General features: G+C 42.9%; 4 protein-coding genes across 6 annotated transcripts in view; 2 read left to right on the top strand and 2 right to left on the bottom strand.

Annotated features, from left to right (window-relative positions):
- Positions 1-2091, top strand: part of LOC134196901 (eukaryotic translation initiation factor 2A-like) — a 12602-nt gene extending 10511 nt beyond the window's left edge. For 2 of the 3 annotated variants that reach the window (XM_062666120.1, XM_062666119.1), the window contains 2 exons: positions 57-122; positions 1956-2091. In XM_062666120.1, the coding sequence (XP_062522104.1) occupies positions 57-122; positions 1956-2018 (129 nt within the window). In that variant the 3' untranslated portion in view covers positions 2019-2091. Of the gene's footprint in view, positions 1-53; positions 123-1955 lie in introns of all 3 variants that reach the window. The other variant, XR_009972572.1, reaches the window with a different exon arrangement.
- Positions 1984-19182, bottom strand: LOC134196900 (U2 snRNP-associated SURP motif-containing protein-like). The gene is made up of 24 exons (XM_062666117.1): positions 19111-19182; positions 18962-19051; positions 18789-18903; positions 17982-18186; positions 17786-17877; positions 17644-17726; positions 17393-17558; positions 17108-17236; positions 13034-13089; positions 12860-12903; positions 12665-12769; positions 12527-12593; positions 11844-11995; positions 9395-9500; positions 8733-8789; positions 8587-8669; positions 7822-7909; positions 7632-7751; positions 5308-5455; positions 4285-4323; positions 4084-4180; positions 3877-4018; positions 2525-2623; positions 1984-2424 (listed from the first exon to the last, which is right to left on the bottom strand). Exons 1-24 carry the CDS (start codon positions 19159-19161, stop codon positions 2116-2118), a joined length of 2643 nt encoding a protein of 880 aa, XP_062522101.1. The 5' UTR covers positions 19162-19182; the 3' UTR covers positions 1984-2115.
- Positions 19183-19392: 210 nt separating this feature from the next.
- LOC134196535 (centromere protein I-like) overlaps positions 19393-22500 on the top strand; it is a 12367-nt gene continuing 9259 nt past the window's right edge. The window contains exons 1-9 of the mRNA XM_062665683.1: positions 19393-19457; positions 19524-19621; positions 19685-19807; positions 20999-21117; positions 21177-21284; positions 21350-21398; positions 21471-21517; positions 21736-21819; positions 21886-21939. Coding sequence (XP_062521667.1) covers positions 19552-19621; positions 19685-19807; positions 20999-21117; positions 21177-21284; positions 21350-21398; positions 21471-21517; positions 21736-21819; positions 21886-21939 — 654 coding nt within the window. The 5' untranslated portion in view covers positions 19393-19457; positions 19524-19551. The remainder of the gene's footprint in view (positions 19458-19523; positions 19622-19684; positions 19808-20998; positions 21118-21176; positions 21285-21349; positions 21399-21470; positions 21518-21735; positions 21820-21885; positions 21940-22500) is intronic.
- The window catches only part of LOC134196536 (uncharacterized), a 1777-nt gene continuing 1230 nt past the window's right edge, over positions 21954-22500 (bottom strand). Inside the window, exon 1 of the mRNA XM_062665684.1 lies at positions 21954-22500. This exon is cut by the window's right edge and continues 1230 nt beyond it. Within this exon, the coding sequence (XP_062521668.1) occupies positions 22076-22500 (425 nt within the window). The 3' untranslated portion in view covers positions 21954-22075.

Genomic DNA, 22500 nt, shown 5'->3' with positions numbered 1-22500 from the left:
TTTGTTGTCGTCTCAAACTTGTTGTGATGTCCTTCCTTACTACGATGTTGCAGTAGAAGTTGAAGCAGATTGATCAACTGAAGCAACAGCAGAGAGAAGGGAAACAACTCGAGGCCAATCAGGTGAGATGTGATTACCACAACGATGTCCTTCCATGCAACTCTGAGGCCTGGTAAGGTCTCGGAGCTCCGAGAGTAATACAACAAAATTGCATTTGATGTAGCAATCGAATAAATCCAAACTCGTCGATATTAAGAATTTATAGAATTTGGATGGTCACTCGACCAAAACAAATTAATTAAATGAAGCCGAGCTCGTTGATATTAGAATTTTTGTAAGATTTGGATGGTCACGTGGCCAATACAAACCTGAGCTCATTTGTAGGATTTGTGTTGGTCACGTGACCAAAATGAATCTGAGCTCATTGATATAAAAATGGAAGATTTGGATGATCACGTGTTGAACATGAATTTTAGCTTGTTGGTATTAAAGAATTTGGATGGTCACGTGACTAGCACAACCATTGAATCTGAGCTCATTGATATTAAATGATTTGTTTTATTTGGATAGTCACGTGATTAACACAAGTATGAATTCAAGCTTATTGATATTAAAGAATTTTTAAGATTTGGATGGCCTCATGACCAACAGAATGAATCTGAGCTCATTAATATTAAAAATTGAGAATTTGGATGATCACGTGACTGATAAACCAAATGAATCTGAGCTTGTTGATATTAAAGAATATGTAAGATTGTGATGGTCACGTGAACAACGCAAATCAAATTAATCCAAGTTAATTGTATGATTTGGATGACCACGTGATAACACAAACTAAATAAATCCAAGCTTGTTGATATTAAAGAATTTGTAGTATTTGGATGGTGACCAACACTATCAGCAGTTGGGTGTCTGCTCTATTACTCTGGTAGCTGCCTTTTTATCAAACTGCTATAAGTACTTGAGCCAGCCTTGTCCCCCACATTAGGCAGCAAGGACATATGCTCAAGGGTCCAGCCTTCTCCCCCCTATGAGACGAATGACTTTGTCTTCTTGTGTGTGTCTCTTGTCTAGGAGAGAAAATGACTAGCTTGACTCTTAAGTGTAGCACAGATGGGGCCTTGCTTGAGCAATTGACACTTGGAGATGATAATGGGCAAACAGAGACGACTAGTAATTAAATACTGCTGCACTGTTGTGATATCAGTGTTCAGACTGGTCAAGTGTTTGTACTGTGTCATAACAGACCCTTCTTACAGCCTCACAGAACTTTAGCAAAATTGAATAAAAGTGTTGCTTAAATTGCAGACTCAGAAGCGAGGGCTTACTCAAGTATGGTTGCTTATTCAAGCAATGGGGGCTTACTCAAGAGGTTGACATTACTTAAGCAGTGGAGGCTTACTTAAGAGGTGGGGCTTACTCAAGCAGTAGAGATTACTTAAGTAATTGGGGCTTACTGAAGAGGTAGAGAATGCTCAAGCAGTGAGTCTTACTCAAGCAATGGGGTCTTACTCAAGCAGTGAGTCTTACTCGAGCAATTGGGTCTTACTCAAGCAGTGAGGTCTTAACCAGTGGGGTTTTACCTCAGCAGTGGGGGGCTTACTTAAGCAGTGGGGCTTACGTAAGCAGTGGGGCTTATTTAAGCTGTGGGGTCTTACTTAAGCAGTGGGGCTTACTCAAGCAATGACTCAAGCAGTGGGGTCTTAACCAGTGGGGTCTTACTTAAGCAGTGGGGCTTATGTAAGCAGTGGGGCCTTACTCAAACAATGGGGTCTTACTTAAGTGGTGGGGTCTTACTTAAGCAGTGGGGTCTTACTTAAGCAGTGGGGGCTCAAGCAATGACTTAAGCAATGGGGGCTTACTGAAGCTGTGGGGTTAGGGTAGTAAGGGCTTACTCAAGTGTTACGTACACGAATGCTCGTTTCTATTATATTTCATCTGTTTATTGCATGCAGATCGAAAAATTGAAGACCGAGGACGACCTCATTCGACAGATTCATGAACTCAAAGTACAGTAGTAGATCACATCTCCACCGCCAGCCAAACAGACAGCATAGCGTAACATCACACAGTAGTACTATAAATCGAAAAAAAAGTTTGTGTCTATCAACCAGCTCAGTGATCGCTTCGTCGCCGTTTCTTCGGACTCTTCGATCTCGATTGGCTTCGGCTCTTTCTCCGCCTTGAACGAGGTGACCTTGACCTTGAATGTCGTCGCCGCTTCGGCGATCGCGATCGTCTCCGCTTGCCAGGTGACCTCGACTTCGACCTCGGCCGATACCGAGGTCGCTGTTCAATGCTCGACCGAGTTGGTGAACGTGCCCGCTGCTGCAGTGTTGTTGAAGTCGCCGACCCGGCGAAGAGATCGTAACTGCTCGCATCTCCGGTCACTTCACTGTCACTCTCTTGTGTACCGCCGAGATCCTGAACTCAATGGCAACCAATCCAATTGCTTTATATTCCATTTCAAAAAAAAAAGAAACGAACGCGAACGCGAAGGCCGAATGCCTTAGAGTGGTTTTACCTTCAGTAGTCTGTCTCTGTAGTCTTTGACTTTGCTGCTGCTGTTGCCGCGTGCCCCACCCTCTTTCTCGAGTTGATCGGCATACTTCATTACCTTTAGCTGGAGAAACGCCATACCCCTTCACTACCGAGATCCACACACGCACACGCGCGCGCGTGCACACACACACACACTGGACAGACATGGTACATACTGACTGCAATGGATATGTATCGACAGACAAGCGACAGACAAATGACGAATGAAGACAAAATTGGATCAAAGTATAGGTACTGCTATTGCCTCAATTCTCAAAGGTTTTGACACACACACACACACACACACACACACACACACACACACACACACACACACACAAGCACACTGGACAAACACTATACATACAGATGGCACACACAAGCACACTGGACAGACACAATACATACAGATGGAACACACAGTGACACACAAACACAATGGACAAACACAATACATACAGACGGCAACGTATACGTATGCAGGGTTTTATAAAGAAATTTTTTGAAACTATGGCAATGTGTACTCTTCATATTGATATTAATTAGATCTATGTCTTCCAATATCAGTCAAGGCTTCGGAGTTGTCTGCCGGAGAGAACTTAAAGCATCTCATGACAATGGCAATCGAATATCCCGATCGAGATAATTAATTTCAATGGCAGTTGTTGATGTGTTTTGCTACTAAAGCCAGAAACTGAACTTGGACTCTAGCATGTCATCTATTGCAGTATTATTGGTATCAACGTTCCTAGTGACGTAATTGTAGTTCAAATCTTGGGGAATTTCCTAGCAGAAGGATGCCTGTAGAAAACGCTGCATATGGACTGACAAGAGACAGACAAATGACGAATAGAGATAAAATCAGATCAACATACAGGTACAGCAATTGCCTGAATTTCTCAAATTTTTGACACACACATGAGCAGACTGGACAGACATGATACATACAGATGGCAACGTATACGAATGGACAGACAAGCGACAGACAAACACAAATTTGGATCAACACAGGCACAGCCATTGCCTCAATTTCTCGAACTTTTTTGATACGCACGCACACGCACACACACACACACACATGCAACACGCACGCACACACACACACACACACACACACACACACACACACACATGCACACACACACACATGCACACACACACACCACATGCAGTGACACACACGCACACCACACGCACACCACACACACACACACACACAAACATACTGGACAGACATGACACATACAGACGGCAACATATACATATGGACAGACAAGCGACAGACAAACGTCACACAAAAACAAGTTTGGATCAACACATAGGCACAGCCATTGCCTCAATCTCTCGAAGTCTCTGACGTCTCTCCTCATCTCGAACCGATGCCTTGAGTGCCGTCGTGCCATGAGAACCGACGCCCACCACATCACCCGATCTATCAACAACCTGTGACTGATGGTGTCCTCGGCTACCGACGCTACTACGAACGTCAACACACGACTGACCAACATGTCACACACTACACCTCACGAGACGATGGATTACTCGCTGACTGATGACGTCTGCACCGCCGAGTCGATCGGATCGCCGACTTCCGCTCGTTCCCATCTCGATCCTCTCACCGGCTGGTTCGACTTTGACGCTTCGACACACACACACAGCATCATCATTAGAGACGAGAATGGCACACACACACGCGCGCGCGTGTAGTTCCCAGCTACAAGCAGAGCTGTAGTCGGGTATTACCCTCTTGTTCATTGTTCTTGGCCGGAGGACCTTCGTCAACTGAGTGTATAGTAAACGCAAATTCCAGTCAGACAACGCATTGATTTTGATCAACACAGGAAAGCAGACGGACAGACAGTTGACAGACATGGTTACACTAGGGTGTAATTGATATTAATAACCCACACAGGGTGGCAAATTTGAGCTACGACTGTGTGCACGTGTGTGTGTGTGTGTGTGTGTGTGTGTGTGTGTGTGTGTGTGAGTGGTTCAAAAATTCGTGTATGTCCATACTTCTCTCTATGATGGTTTGAGTAGCACATCACGTGTAGTCTTGTAAAAAATTAAATCCTTCCATAATGTAGGAAACTAACAAAGAAATAAATGAAAAGTAAAGAAATCCTCATGGTGAAGGTATTGGAGTCATACAGGATGAAGGTCATTATAAACATGTTGCTAATGCTTTAGTAATAGTAAGAGACAATGGAGCAGCTGGAAAGGCAACTAAATATATTATTGGATATTGACTGGATTTATTCTAGGCATTGAGTGGCTTGTGTTGCACGGTGAGAATGCATTTACTAAAGTGTCTTATCTGTTGGTTGCCTTATTCATTTGTGACATCCCTGTGTGAGGTATTAAGCAGCCAGATAGCCAAACAAGGTTACTTAGACACACACATGTGCACACACACACACACACACACATTATGTGCACACACACAGTGACACACACACACACACACACACACACACACACACACACACACACACAGCGACACACACACACACAGTGACACACACACACACACACACACACACACACACACACAGTGACACACACACAGTGACACACACACACACACACACACACACACACACACACACACACACACACACACACACACACACACAGTCACACACACACACACACACACACACACACACACACACACACAGTCACACAATGGTCACACACACACACACACACACAACCGTATTACAACAAATCTGAATACAAATACACAATGTATAAGACACATACAGGGCACGCCATCGACGTCATCAATAGGCATGCCGTCCAGATCATCTTCAGCAGGTGTCGCCATCGAAAGAGGAACGCCATCAATGTCATCAGATGGAACACCATCCAGAGGCTCTCCATCCAAATCCTTGGACTTCACAGGCACAAACTACAACACAAAACGATCAGAAATCGAGCAACAAGCTGCCTATCATTAGATATTACAAAATACGCACAGAAATTCTGGGTTGTTAGCTACTTAGCTCACTCGTTAAAGTCTACGAGTCAAAGGGGTGAGACTTCAAAGAAGTCACGTGACTTGCAAAGAGCGGTATACTAACAGAGTTCTATTTGCATTAAATCTCTGTATCATATCAGGGATTTTCCTAAACCTTCCAGAGGTGTCGAAGGTTTAGAGGACTGTCGGCCAAGTTCTAACAACGGAAGAGACATCGGCACTAAATGGCTAATATAATTAAGCAAGTAGTAATCTGGGCTTTGTTGAGGTCACGTGATCAGAGCGACGTATTCACTTCTATTTGGATATCGTTTAGTGTACCCACACAGAAGTCACAAAGAAAACTTATAAACGGAGCTCTCTTCAAGGCCATGCAGTTTCATAAGACATTCTACTACAAACTTCATTTTCTCTACCGGCTAGTGTAGCTCAGCTGCTGTGCTGACACCTTACTTTTAGCACAGAACACGTGAAGGAACTGCATGGTAACTGCGTGCGCAACATGTCCATCAATTGGTGTACCTCGTGCGTTTGCTCGCGAGCTAACAGTTCATTGCACCAAATAAGTACTAGACTCTACGTATACTGGATTATATTTACATTTATATACTTTATATTTATAACTCGGCTTTGTTATGACGGCATACCCTGCTGTAAACGAAAACACACCTGATCTCTGTTTGCAAACCATTAGCAATATGAAACAAACCAACATGGGTGGGCTTTCCTAACGACATAATTAGTTAAGTTGTCTAATGACATAGAGTTACTAGGCCTCCCTTTGCTATACGGAGACAACATCACATGATACCACCCCGTTGCTATCCTCACGTGAAAGGACCACCGAAAGCAAAGGAAGGTCTAGTGTCGAGGCTACGTTCTCAGCAGGTCTAGCCACGCTAAGACTATATACTACTGGAGTCAGGAGTCTTCTGGCGACAGGTGCCTGCCGCCCTAGGTTTTAGTCTGAGTCACATCAAACTTCCATGCGTCTGTCACCAGACATGGTGCAACTTAGACACTCTTGCCTTCAAACATCCGTCCTCATCTATTGTGTATATTTAGTCCTGCCCTAAAAGGCGTGGCCAAAGTTGACAATGTGTTGTCCTAACCCAGGGCCGGATTCAGAGGGGGTCAGGGAGTTGTAACCCCCTCTTTTCCAATAGATGTGGTTCAATAATTTCATATAATTTCATTTGAAAAGAGAAAATTAGTAATGCTATAAATAACTGCTAACGGTGAACCCCTCTTTCAAAAATTCCTGGATCCGGCACTGTAACCGTAACCTTTCAGCTCACAAAACACTAAATTGAATAACACAGTACGTGTACTGTTGAGTTCCTGCTGTAGGCATCCGGGAGATTCGTGTTCCGGTTTTCACATGCACTCCATCTGTTTGTCTGTCATCACTGTAGTATGATTATAATGTATCTATCTATCTCACACAGGAATATGGAAACAAGGCATTTGAAAATGCAAAGTTGAAAAGTCAGCAGCACGTCTGGCTCTCATTTAATAATTATTTATTTAAATTTATTTGGTTATCTAATATCCCGTTTACACTGACAAGACAAATGAGGACTGGCCAGCGCATCGAGTATTCCAGCAGAGTGTGAATTATTGACCGAGCCAACACGCGTTTACGCTGCAAACAGGCAAGATAAGTGTGTTTATACTCACATGACTGTCACGTGTCATAATTAGTATAAAACATGGGGAGATGCTAGAAGTTGCTTTGTGTGTGCTCTTGTTTAAAAACCCGAAAGATAGAATGTGGTGTGTGTGTGTGTGTGTGTGTGTGTGTGTGTGAGTCTCTGTGTGTGTGTGTGTGTGTGTGAGTCTGTGTGTGTGTGTGCACACGCGTGCGTGTGTGTAGATTTTTCTCTAGAGTAACAGGTGGAACCGCCCTACAATGAGATTGTGAGATGGGGGCTACTCTACGTGCAAAATAATGGATGACTGGCAAAAGTTAATTTTCACGTTTTCTTCGCTTAGATAGCTACTATTTACTAGTGCAATTCCTACCGCCCATAGGGCGGGTGAGGGCTATATACACTGAACACACAGACGTGATTGTGCGCAGTGAAAGCATGAGAATGTAACTTACGTCGCTCTCGGGAGGAGTAACAAATGTGATGCCAATGAAGTTGTTCTGAAGTGTCACTAAGTATGTGGGTGGATAGATGGCCCACTCTTCCCATGCACGTAGACAGTTCATTACTTGTCGCTACAATCAGAGCATATGAGTAGAGATATGAAAGGCAATCGACCTGACTGCGTACTATGAAATTCATTACCTTGAACTGTTCTGCTCTCATACGGCCGGTGATCGCTTTTAGTGTGTTATGAAGGTGAGTAAATACTTCTGGTAGTGAAGACTCAAACCTGACGTGTAAAGTCGATGTGAGATTACTGACGTTGTTATATAGTTCAGAATAGACTTGAAATACAGTCGAGTGTGTTAACTCCAAGAAACACAAAATCAACAGAAACGATTTGGTGTCTGTTTGTTAGCATTTATTTATATCTATTTGTGTGTGTTTGTGTGTCTGTCTGTCTGTTTGTGTGTGTTCGTGTGTGTGTGTCAGTTGTCTGCTTGTGTGCCTGTCTGTCTGTCTGTGTGTCTGTCTGTGTGTGTGTGTGTCTGTTTGTGTGTCTGTCTTGTCTGTCTGTCTGTCTGTTGTGTTGGACAGTGGCAACAATCAAACAATGTATACAATGATACACTTTGAAAAGGCAAATACTCGAGTAGCAATGACAGTCGGAGTACCATAGTCGTAATCAATCGCGTGTCTGAATCTATGACCACACTGTAGGAACCTTGCTTGCGTTTGTGTGTGTGTGTGTGTGTGTGTGTGTGTGTGTGTGTGTGTGTGTGTGTGTGTGTGTGTGTGTGTGTGCATATGCATACACATAATAACTTTAGCAAATAGATATCGATACATATGACAGACACGTAGACAGACAGACAGATAAACAGACAGACAGACAAACAACAAAAGGACAAAAATGACACACACAAGCAAGAAAGCAAACAAACTAAGAAAAGCAAGACAACTGACCCCTTTCTGTAATATGATGAGTTTGGTACAGGACACGTACTACAGTTATACAGAATGTCTGATACGAGATACAAGCGAGCAATCTACACAACACAATCCGATCAACAAACAAAGAAGAAAAAGTTGCAAGTCAATGATACACACACCTTGATAGGAACGGGAGTCTGCAGAATGCCCAACGATTCCACAATACAATCAACGATCTACACAAACAAACACAAACACAAATAAGAAAATGTTGATACCCGAGTACAGTGCACATCTGAGATTATGACAGACTCTAACATGCAAATATGTTAGTTTAATTAAATAAATAAAAAATATACTAAATTATATTAATCCAATAAATAAATAAAATAAAACAATTAATTAAATAAAAAATTACTAAATCATATTAATCAAATAAATAAAGTAAATTAATTAGTGAATTAATAAAATAAATATAATAGATTAAATACATAAAATAAATAAATAAAATAAATAAAATAAAATAATTAATTAATTAAATAAAATAAAATAACTAAATTCATAAAATAAATAAATAAAATAAATAAATAAAATAAATGAATATTAATGCAACTCCAGGTCACATCAGTAGCCAAGATACTCAAGTACATATTTCGCCACATCTCAGTTGTGGCAATACAAATCACATCTCGTTAGTTGGTGTTGAAACGATGACCTTAATAGTAAGAGACTAAACAGTCATGCATAGAAAATTATTTCAAAAAATAAATAATTAATTTGATCACATTGCTAGTGTTGTGAGTGATCTCTATCCATGACATTGGACGTTCTATTCGCTTACCTCTTCTGCAGCTTCCGAGTGATCGAGACAGTAGATCATCGCTTCTGCCACTTTCACACGTTCTGGAGTAATACCTCGTAATGTATCTTCCAGTTGGTCTCTTTCACTATCATAACACAACGTGCAATAGACAGTACAACCATATACCCTACTGCTACCAATGTTTTCAAGACTAAATTTTGAATTTTTCAAATCGTAATTTTTTAGGTCTTAGAGGAGAACTCCAACAGAAATACAACCTGATCTCAAAATGTAGGCTTTATTGTAAAACTTCTTGCTGTGCTACTTTCAGACCAGCCGTCGATTCGGTAGCAGAGAAAACACATGTTATGTACGAAGCATGTGGCAGACTGACATGTCATTGGTGCTAACTAAGCTCTGCCTACACCAAATGAATTGCCTCCGTAGCTCAGTTATTTTGCCAGTAACTACAAGCAAACTAAACGGGAATGGTAACTATAGAGGGACCTTGTGTTTTAAGGCCTTAGAAGAGATCCGCTTAATCACATCTCTCCAAGAGAACCTCATATTTGAACCCTTCTCCTTGTAGATTAGTAGAACGAAGGCTAACGCTAATTACCGTTGAGTTTTATTGCGTTCGTCTCATCTTCTGTGGGAAGAGAGGGTCAAGTCTGCTGGAAAAAAAACCGCGTCTAGCAGCCTACTTTCATTGCAGAGATCTCTTCTAAGGCCTTAAAACACAAGATCCCTCTATAGTTCCCATTCCCATTTAGTTTTCATGTAGTTTACTAGCAAGATAACTGAGCTACGCAGGCAATTCATTTGGTGTAGGTGGAGCTTAGCACCAATGACGTATCAGCCAGGTGCATGCTCCGTACCTAAGCCAAGGTTTCTCCGCTACCAAAGCGACTGTTTGCCTGAAAGTAGCGCAGCATGAAGTTTCATGATAAAGCCTACATTTTGAGATGAGGTTGTATTTCTGTTGGAGTTCTCCTTTAATGTGTGATTTTTTGATTTAATTATTTGTTTAATTATTCTATCAAGTTTTTACAAATCTTTTGGTTTTACAATGGAAACTGTAAATTATGCCCACCCAAGTGACGGTCCTCAACTGCACCTAATTCTGAGGTGGTCCAAATTGTCAGACTAGCATTCGTACATGTAGATCAATCATTAGCCAAGTCCCGTTGACCACGGCCAGACTCAGAGTCTATTATGACACAGTCAAACCTCGCTAATCCAAATTATCTTTGGTGGCGCCCTGCCTTGCATACACAGACCCAATTGGGCACCCTTATCCGAGTTGCGGTTATCTAGTTTCCAGCAAATGCACGCATCTGACTGTTTTCATTCTTGACTGTCACATTATTTAGAAGTACATGTACTTGTTGCAGCGTGTCCTTTACCACAAACACGACACAGGATTGCAGGTGGTTGTCAATTTTAGAGCCAAATCAGGTGTTCCTGCCCACTACCTGGAGCCTAAGCCCTTGGACACGTTTAGGACCCAGAGTCAAGACTCTGACATGGCATTGACAGAGACTGGACTCCAGCACAAGGACATATTAGATTTTCAGTTTCACTGTTAACTTGAAGCCTTCTGAAGCCAACTTTGGCTCCATTGCCCCGGTAACAACACACCTGATGACATATGCACATTAATGCATCAGTGGTCTGGTGTCTGAGGCAAAGTCCGAACAACTTCACTAATCCAAACAAGGCTTAGCATGGGGCTGTTCAAATTAGCGAGGTTTGACTGTATTATTATCACGTCAATTTTCTTCTGTAATACGTGGCAACTCGATTCTTTTCTTCTCCACCATGCAATTTAACGTTTATAGAAGCCTGAACGTGTTGCACTCATGATGATGATGCGTTTCTGGAAGAGCATCTGAGTAATCGTGTCGCGATATTTGCATTTCCAAGGTCAAAACATACCCTTGGACCGTAGAATTGTGTCCACTTTCATAACTGACGGGTGCCCACTTTTTGCAGGTTCCAATAAATGTATGCAAATGTATTGAGTTTTCAGTGGACTGCCACCAACTACCCGCACTTTTCTTAACAAGTTTCACTGTATTCTATCACGCTGATTCAATTCTCTAAACAGTTCTAGTTCATCTCTATACACATCAGTATGTCATGATTTTCTGGCGGCTCTTCAGCGTCAAACAGAACAACAGAAAATAATGCCTTTTCTTGATGCTCCAGACATACTTTGGTTTGAAAGCGGAAGCCGTAGTTGAGAAGTTGCTTGCTTGTTTGTTGAGTGGCCATGTTGAGCTGTGGACTTCAATTTACTGGCCATTATTAATAATACTTCATGCACACACGCAAAGGCAATAGCCTGGACATATTGTACAGCAATTCTTGAGTCCGCAAATTTTATCTTATAATTTTTTAGGGAAAATTTTTCAAAGATAATATTTAATATTTGAAAAACACTGGAAGCAGTAGGGTATGTCAAACATAGTAAATGTATGCTTACGGATCTGTTAGCTCTCCTCTCTTTGGCTCTCTCACGTCGCGTGGTGGTGGTCTCTCTGGTACTTTATGATGGCTGGCGGACGGCGGCTGCCACAACGAGCCACCTGTAAACATTTGGAATGCATCTGTCCGCCACTGACCAACCGATTCACCCTAAAAATCAGAAATTCAGACATATGTTTCTGATATAAATTGCCATGTGTGTCAACAGCATGTGATAGAGAGAAAATCACCGCCATGTTGAGGAAGTTCACATGTTGTGAACTGTCGGTATTAGGCCATGCAAAATTAATTACTTGTTGATCGTCAGATTTTGGCAAGATCTTCATATGTTGAAGACTTCATATAGACAAACAGACGTATATACAGACAGACAGACAGGCAGACAAACAGACAGACTAAGAACTAAGACAGACTGACAAACACAGACAAAGAGACAGACAGACAGACAGACAGACAGACAGACAGACACACACATACACACACACACGCAGACAGACAGACACAGACAAACAGACAGACACACAGATAGACAGACACACAGACAGACAAACCTCCTCTCGCCTCCTGTATTGCTTCAGTCTAAACACACACACACACACACACACACACACACACACACACACACACACACACACACACCACACGAACTCCAATTGTAAACGTCAACAAACAGCTTCACACCTGCAGAATAGTATAAAGTTTCCAACGGTAATACACATGAGACGGACTCTGACAGTCAAACAAGAAGCTGTAAGACAATCATATTTTAGACCATTATCCAGTATAATAATGATAAAAAGAACGTTTGCCACCACCAACCTGAACGACGAGTTATTGATCTCGCGTTGCATGATTATGGCTTCAAATTCTGGTCCTTCATGAACCAAAAACTCTATCATTCGATGGATCAGTCTCAGCAAGTCTCTGTATAACAATGAAAATATTTACTAAGGTGTGTGTGTGTGTGTGTGTGTGTGTGTGTGTGTGTGTGTGTGTGTGTAAAACATGTCATACTTGTCATGTGGAATAACAACTCTAACAATACAGTCTTCAAGATCCTAAAATACAACACATACTAATTAATTTAATAAACACAAAACGCTATAAAGACACCACTACTACATAGCTACAGACATTTTTCAAACAACACAAACCAACACAAGTTCTCCACAAACTACGACAGTTTACCAGTGAATCTCCGGTGTTTTCAGGTCGCTTTCTGTGCTGGGCATTGAAAGGAAGTCCTGAAGAAAAATGAGAAACAATCAGCATTTTGCAGCCGACACAGCAATGTGACTGATGTTACAACTGCTACGTCATTTGTAGTTAGATCACAAACGTAGCTCAAAAAACCAACTGAAACCTGTTTGCAGTGTGAAACAATAAATCAGTAGTATGTACAGATTGAGACATGAATCCCTCCAATACAACAGTATCTCATGTTGCATCACGTATGTTGCATTGTGTATGTAAACCAAGTCTATATACAGTCCGCATCAAACCTATTGACACATTTACGCTTGGAGGCGTGGCCATGGGTAGCTGAGCAGAAACGCATCCGTTTTCACGTGACGTACGTTTTCTAGATAGAAAAGAACTATTGTGCATGCTCGTAGGTTTGTTAGACTTTTGGCAACACACGTGTGCATCAGTAGCTTGTGTCCTCCTTTCATTTTTTGATAGCATTTCCCCCGCTAGCTACACAAAGGCGCATTCGGCTACACATGCGTTCGATATACGGCAACAGATCACAAAGCGTGAGCAACTGCCACTCCGCCTGGATTGCGTCTTCAAGTTCATGAACGTTTTGAGGCATATGAAGCTCAACACGCCGCTTGATGACCGCCCAGAGGTTTTCTACTGGTGCAAGATCTGGTGAGTTAGAGGGCCAATCAAGACCGTGACGCGCCCAGAATATGGTTTTTTAGCTTCACTAGCAGAATTTTCTTAGGCATAGTGTAGCGATAGCCTGCGTCATGAAGTTCTCTTCTGCTGGTGGAAGAACTGACGACAAGTCCTTCATGCGCTGCTACCTCAAGTTTGTTTGCTGATTTCATTGTTCCTTGTGTGAGTTATGTTCACTAGGTTGATCAATGGTTGTCAGCTAGTTTTTGGTCTTCCACGGGAAGCTCTAACTTCTCCAACGTCCAATCTTTTGAGAGTTCAGTAAACAGTAGAGTGAGAAACACATAAAAGTTGGGAGATCATAGATGGTTTCTTGGTACCAGAGCAGTATTGTAACAGAATATTGCACCGTTGTCTTTCACGATTCATTTGACGATGGAAATGTTCTCTAAGCGAATGCGCAGACTATGGAATAGCTTTTGGTGACTGCTTTTCAGCTGTTTGAAAAAAATTTGGCGCTGGTTTCTTATTACATAGCAAAACAAGAAGACTTTCCAAAAATAGTACAACTAAACAGGAAATGTGTCAATAGTTTTGACGCGGACTGTATATATATATATATATATATATATATATATATATTATACTATAATACGTGAATGCTTGGGAATGCCCATTTCCGTCTGTCCACATGTCTGTCTGTCTGTAACACGCCGATCGACACGAAGCCGGTCTCGGATCGTCGCAAAATGCGGTGGACTGGTCGAGATCGAGAGTCCGAGACAGTCGCGTCGGATTTCGCCTCGACCGCCTTCGACGGCCCAAAACAAGACTTTGGCGGCCTGAAATGAGATGCGGGATGTGTCTTCGCGGAAGTGATGTCATCTCCACGAATAGATCATGACGTTTTAGGTGGGAAGAGTCTGAGATGGGGATGCTGGAAAATACGTAGTCTGAGACGAACGGTCACGTCGGATTGCTTTGGGGCTGAAATTAACCTAAAATTAGATTGCTGTGTGGATGTGTCTTGCAGAAGTGCCGAGTATGCGAATGTGACGTAAATTGAGATACGCGGGAGATCGGGAGTTTGTTTATTCAATTGACCGAGTATGCAGATGTGACGTAAACTGGTCTGCGCTTCATCTGCATTGATCGTCTGAATGCGCCATCATCTGCATCGCCTGGATGCGCTGGCTGTAGACTTTGCCATTCTAAAATGAGATGAGCCGGAGTTTGTTGTCTCAATCAATTAACCGAGTATGCGGATGTGACGTGTGTTCGTCAGCCACCGTACGGCATCCTCTAATTCCCAGAGTGCAAGATGCGCCGGCTCACCAGGCCGTGTTTGCGTGCATGCATGTGTCCGTGTGTCATGGAAGATGCGTCTTCTTTCCAGAAGTGGCGTACAACGATAGATTGCCACCGCCCATAGGGTGGGTAATGCTAGTTTGTATATACACGCCACTTCTGCAAAGAAGACGCACCTTCCGCGAGACCGAGATCGTCGCGTTACACAGACAGACACGTGGCCAGACGGAAGTGGGCGTTCCCGCAAAGACACATTCGCGTAGCAATCTAATTTTAGGTTAATTTCAACCCCCAAAGCAATCCGACGCAACCATTTGTCTCAGACTACGCATTTTCCAGCATCCCCATCTCAGACTCTTCCCACCCAAAATGTCATGATCTATTCGTGGAGAATGACATCACTTCCGCAAAGACACATTCAGTAACACACAAACGCACAAGCAGTCCAGTGAGCCGGCCAGCTCACTCCGACTACACCCCCCGGCGCATCCTCACACTGTACATGAGAGAATCAGAATGGTGTACGATAGCGGGCATGCGTCCATCCGCATACTCGGTCAATTGAATAAACAAACTCCTGTGCTTTTCATTTCAGGCCGCCAAAGTCTCGTTTCGAGCCGTCGAAGGCGGTCAAGGCAAAATCCGACGCGACCGTTTGTCTCGCGATCTCGACCGGCCCACTGCGTTTCGCGACGATCTGAGACCGGCGTCGTGTCGATCGGCGCGTTACAGACAGACAGACATGTGGACAGACGGAAGTGGGCGTTCCCGAGAGTTTGCGTATTATAGTATAGGATACTAGCTCACCATCCTGTTCTTCTCACGAGCAGATTAGATTTGCTGGTAAATTAACTTATCGTTGTATGCACACACAGACACAGACACACAGACACAGACACACAGACACACACACACACACACACACACACACACACACTACGACTTTATAATGTATCCATATATATATATATATATATATATATATATATATATATATATATATATATATATTATACACAGTGCAAGTTATTCTCATGATTAAGGTACATACGACACAAACAGATGTTCAAGTGCTCATCTAGTTTCGAGTGTCCAGTCGGTCATGTCCCCCCACTGAGGAGAAAGACCGGCTACAGACATTTGCCACTCAAACAATCCGCAGACTCTCTATTCTCCAATCAGAGTGCCGTTCAATGTTTGTGCATCCTTGATCGGGATGGCTCTTTGCTAATGTAATTTCGATCTGACACAAGTGCCTGCAGTCTCAACACGTGCCATCCAAGTCTACACCGTGTACAAACAAAAGGTTGACTCTTTCCAGCTCTTTTCATTGCCTGCCTGCCTCTCGTTCTAAAAGCGATAGACTCAAAGCTTACCACCGAGGCCAACCAAAGGTCGACTGCAATGTACGTAAATCATCTCTGCACATCGCCCTGCATTGAGTGCAAATACGACACCCTGAGTGACTAGAAGAAGACGACATGCAGGTGTAGCTCACATGCTAACGAAATGTGATATCAGGCGGTAAAAGCAATTAACTACTCAGTTACAAATACATTAGTAGAGAGCCAATAGTGATGGGCATTGCTATCAGTAACTATGAATGCACATGCATGCACAACCACTAACCAAACGTGTAAAATCCTGATTGGAGAATAGAGAGTTGGCGGTTTCCTTTGAGTGGCGAATGTCTCCAGCCGATCTTTCTCCTCCATGGGGGGATAACCGGCTGGCCTCTCGAGCCTAGTGCTCATCAAACTGTGTGGCTGGTTTAATGCTGGTAAAGCAATAAAAATTTGTAACACAAAGGGTTGCTATAACTACATTAAACAACACCGTTTTCCTGGTCTGCTGCATCAGTTCTTCATCAGAAAGTCATTAGAGACAAAATAAAGTTGAAACATCTTACAGCAAAACAAACACAAAACACAAAGCACTAACATGCATACAACCACACAACGACTTCACTCGCAAATAAACAATCATGTAGACGTGTCTAGGTGTGACATGATCTGATGTTCATGAATAATCATAAATGCATGCAATGACTTGATGGAATCATGCTCAGTTAGCTATCAAGTTTGGTGTAACAACAATATAGTATATTACCTGAAGGTGGAGGAGGCATTGCTGGTAGCTGGTGCTCTCGCATTTCTGGAGGAACATAAAAAGGAGCTGGAGGAATGGGAATGCTCTTTCCCCATCCAATTTTCAGTTGCAAGCCAAGAATTTCTTTATCTGAGAATTTACAAAAAAAGAACAATAAACGTTAGTTCAAGTGCGCGCGTGCGTGCACACACACACACACACACACACACACACACACACACACACAGTCAAATAAGCTAAAATCAAGATGACAAGAATCAGAACACAAAGAGTCTGAAATCTCACCTCCCAGTTCATCAAGAGCTTTTGCAGCATGTTCTCGCTTCATGAAAGCTACAAAGCCGCAGTTCTTCTGTCTCGTTCGCTCCTCCTCCGTCCGTGGCCACATAATCTTGACACTAGCAAGAGGTCCATATTTACCAAAGTAGTGACACAGTGTCTCCTCATTCATCTACATAAAATAAAACTCATAAATTACCATTACACACAGACACAGACACAGACACAGACACAGACACACAATCATATTCATTCACCTTGGGATGAAGATTTCCGACGTAAAGATTTGTGGTGAGAGGGTCACCCAAATCCAATGACCCTTGACCAGGAAGTAGAGGTTCTATAACGACTCATGCTATTGAATTACTAATGTTATAGTGACTGGTATCATGGCTCTACCAGGTAGAAATGGTGTTGGGTCACCCGTCACTGCAACAGCATCAGCAATCTGTTGTTTCACCTTGTGCCTCTCGTCCCTTTCCTCTTGAGATCTAAAGGTAGCACAGAAACTTTAGTTGTGTGTGTGTGTGTGTGTGTGTGTGAGTGTGTGTGTGTGTGTGTGTGTGTGTGTGTGTGTGTGTCCAGGCTTCAACACCTCTTCAGTTCCTCTTTAAATAGCTCAAGATTCGTCTTCTTTTTCTCCTTCGCTTTGATCTTCTTCGGTTTGGGGAGAGGAAATCCAGTCTCTGCCGATGCTGTGTTGGTCTCCGAGCTCAAGACTTTCGTGTTCAGACTGAGTACCTCGTGCAGTTTAGCTGCTGGCTCATACAGTAACCCAGCAGCTGAAGTCACAGTCTCCTCTAAAAATGAGATTAATATTAGTTATCAGACTGTTTTCAAGAAGACTCGTAATTTTTCTGCAATTTTAATTTTTCTAAAATTAGATATCATAATGTTTGTGTGCAAGACAGACACAGACGGACATACAAACAGACAGAGACAGACAGACAGACAGACAGATAATATCATATCATAACGTTTGCGTGCAAGACAGACAGACGGACAAACAGACAGAGACAGATAGGCAAACTGACAGACAAAACAGACAGACAGACAAACAAACAAACAAAGGCAGACAGATATCATAACGTTTGTGTGCAAGACAGACATAGACGAACATACAGACAAACAGACAGACGAAACCAAACAGACAGGCAGACATACAGACTAACAGATGGACAGACAGACAAACAGACAAACAAAGGCAGGCAGACACACAAGCACACGCGCGCGCGCGCGCGCACACACACACACACACACACACACACACACACACACACACACACCACACACACACACACCACCACCAAACAAATAACTAGGCTGCGCATGCGCACAGATAGATTTAGTGACCAAACGAAATTCGCGAATTTGCAGACGCACACCACTACCACCACACAACCTTTCGTATCCGGATTGATCGTCGACCCTCGCACGAACGCCTTCACGGTCGCCGTCGGATTCTCAAACTCCGCCACAAAATCCGCATAAACAGCCGCCGCTCTCTCTGCCTCTTCCTACAAACGCACAAATCAAGGACAGAAAAAACCAAACCCGCACTCACAAACACTCCACCTTCTTTCTTTCCTCCTCTTTCTCCTTTTTCTTGGCGGCAGACAACGGTTTGCTCTTGCCCTGCCCCAGCGGCTTGACTCTCGTCTGCGCCTAGATGTGTTTGTTGGAGGTTAAGTTGTTGTTACTGTTGGTAATGTAAGATGACGTACTTTGGCTTGCATTTCGCCAGACTTCACCCACCCGGATTTCTTGAAAGCCATCTTTGCTCGGGTAAAGGTCCCGTATGCTCATAGTTCCCGTATGCTTATAGTTCTTGTTTGCAGTAAGTATTTATGGTGAGAGGTGGTCTGTAAGTTAGCGCAGTATAATTTGTATAGATGCGGGACGAAGGGTAACAGTTATATTTAAAAGTTTGAAATTAACCGACTCGAAATTAACTTAATTTGCTTGTATAGAGATCCCGTATGCCGGGGTATGGTTGATGACAAAGTCCCGTATGTTAACACAATTATTGATTCTTAGTCGTATACTTTGTTCGAGAGAAGCAAGACGCAGGGTACTAATTCTTTGTTAAAGTGTTAAGATAAGTTTTACACAATGATTTCTACTTGTTCTACAAAAGGAAGGCGGAAATTCGGTCACAGTTCGTTATGGCGGGAATTGTGATGGAAGACGACGTAGATATGGACGTTTCCGAAGCTTTAAACTATTTTGACGAAGGTTTGAAAGGATGTCTCGTCTAGTAAATTACGGATTTGTGTTGCTGATTTGATTTTCACGCAGGTCACGTGACAGCGCTGCAGACCAAGTTGGCTCTGAATGCGCTAGAGCGACATGCCAAGGAGGAGGGATTAGAGGCGGGACAAATAACTTCTCTACTAAAGGCAGTAGGATCTGGCAAAATAGGCACGTTCATGTTGGATTGAGAGATGAGAGAAAGACAGTTGAAGTGATAGACTAACTAAGACAGTTGACTAGAGGGACAATAAACTATAGACAAACAGGCAGACGACAGAAAGACAAAGATATGTTTATATACAAGCCGACTGACAGACAGACAGTAAGACAAACCGACTGACAGAGAGACAAATGGCAGATGACATACACACACACACACACACACGCGCGCGCGCACATGCACAAATGCACGAACACACACGCTCACGCACACCTGTAATTAATATCCAGCACACACTATCTTGTCCCATAGTTTTTATATGCAAGTTGGGGTAAGGCTAATCGCATAATATCGAATTAAACAATGCATTCCTCTAATTGAAATTGTGAACCACCAAATTTATTTTCTAATTTTGCAATCCTACTATTCAGGCGGAATGTCTCCAAGTTCTTTACTACAGAACACCGTCTCACATTCATAGTTTACAGTGTAGACTACAAGGGTGTACCTAATCCTGTTTGCTTCCTACACTTTCATGTTTCAGCGATGATTACTGACGTGTGAAACACTATGTATAGTAGTGCAGAGTGGTCACGTGACATATGGCGCAACCACATAACACGTGACCAAATAAATGTCCCTTATGTTTAAAATGGTTGACGAGAATCAAGCTGAGTGGCTATGGCATGCGGATGGTTTGCACTGTAGTGCTTTTTTTTCAGTAAATTGCCTTCACCTACGGTATTTTTATCTAAAGGCATTTTACTGCTACATAAATGTTTAGTTTACATGACAAAATTCTGTTTGGTGGCTACACACCCTGTATGCCTGTTTTTGGGTAAAGACTCAGACCTTACGTCTGTTGACACGTATATGGGACAGTCTGGAAACATTGGATCTTGACTTAGTGACATCTCTGTGTCAAACTTTTGTTCATGCACAATATTCTCTACCGCTGAAGTGTGACCTTTTGGCTATGCATCATTGGCAAGGCAAGTTCTTCACTTACCCTTTTGCCTAATACAATCACACACACACACACACACACACACACACACGCACACACACACACACACACACACACACACACACACACACACACACACACACACATGACTCTAGACATTCGTGCAGAGATAAAAAAAATTACCTTTAGTTCAAATCTGCTTGTCAGCGGTGACTGAAATTGCATTCCACAGCAACTCAGGCATCAGTAAAGCTAATACGATGCCTCATTCCTCGAGAACATGTCGAACAAGAAGCCGTTCTAAAAGTCATTTCATCTCTCAGTGTTCCAACTATACCAACAAGTGTCAAGGTAATCTGCGACATGAAACCCAGAAATTCTGATTTGATTATCTTGTATGCTTCTTGCAGATTATGCTTTTGAAATGGACTATATTAGTGTTCGAATTGCTTGATGGTGAAGACTTGGTCGGCTCGTTGTATGACGTGCTTTTTTACTTCTTGGACTCAGACAGTCTGGTGCTGATTTATTCTTTGCATGTGTTGTGTGTTATCTATTGTATACTTGGGTGTCTACTGCATAGAGACCGTTTGTTTGCCAGCTTCTTTGCTTTCTAACGAAACGAGAACACGGTGAGGATGTTGAGTTGTATTGGTTTTGTTTAGAGTGAAAAGAGGTGTTAGTATGTAATGTGTTATGTACAGTGATGGACTTTCGGGTGCATAAGCTACTCGAGATGTTGAAGAAAGTCGTAAGATGATAATCCAAGTATCAACACACACACACACACACACACACACACACACACACACACACACACACACACACACACACACACACACACACACACACACACGCACACGCACACACACACGCACACACACACACACACACACACACACACACACCACACCACACACACTCTCTTCTAGTTATAAGCTACTAACATACGCGATCTTGTTCTGTTAGCATGTCAACGATCAACCCATCTGCTCATTGCTATGGGCATACAAGGTCTTTCGACCGGATCTCTTGACTAGATCGAGGCCAAAGGTGATGAGAATCATCTCAATGTAATAAAAACGTAATCAAACAGTGTGTATATGTGTATGTTTCAAGTCATTGTTTGGATCGATGGAGAATGCCCTCAAACGTGACATCAAACGTGTACAGGTCGGTGCACACATTTTAAATGCATGAAATCGTTATATTTTTGGATTTAAGTATATAAGGAGGTATAGAACAAGATATACGAATAGCATACGAATCATCTACTTTCAATGTCCTCTATCGAGTCTATATAAATATCCTAACGTTTCTCGGTGCTCTTGACCGTGTCGGCTGCATACAGCGGTACCATCTTGAGTATGGCGGCCTTCGAAGAGCCAAGGTTGTCAACAAACTGCTGCGGGATGCCTTGACCTTGGTGAACGGCTGCGGCACCGAGTAGCGCACCCAGAGCCGCTCCTCGATGGCAATTCTCGCCGCCGCAGTTGGTGTTGGTGAGTACTCCGGCTTCGAAGTTGTTTGAGAACATGTAGGCGAGGAAGAAGAGGGATTTGAGTGCGCCGTGGATTTGGCAGTTGGAGCCGAGCTCCCACGTCGCTGTTTGATAGAGACGTAGGAGTTGCTCGCTCGGGAGCATGTTGCTTCGTGCGTGAACGATTTCTTTCTCCATGCTTTCGACGCGTTTCATTAGCGCGTGCCCGCCGAGTTGTGTCGACGTTAGCGCGC

The sequence above is a fragment of the Corticium candelabrum genome, chromosome 21 (genome assembly GCF_963422355.1).
Source record: "Corticium candelabrum chromosome 21, ooCorCand1.1, whole genome shotgun sequence".
Classification (NCBI taxonomy): Eukaryota; Metazoa; Porifera; class Homoscleromorpha; order Homosclerophorida; family Plakinidae; genus Corticium; species Corticium candelabrum.
This window is presented reverse-complemented; position numbering and strand designations above follow the sequence as displayed.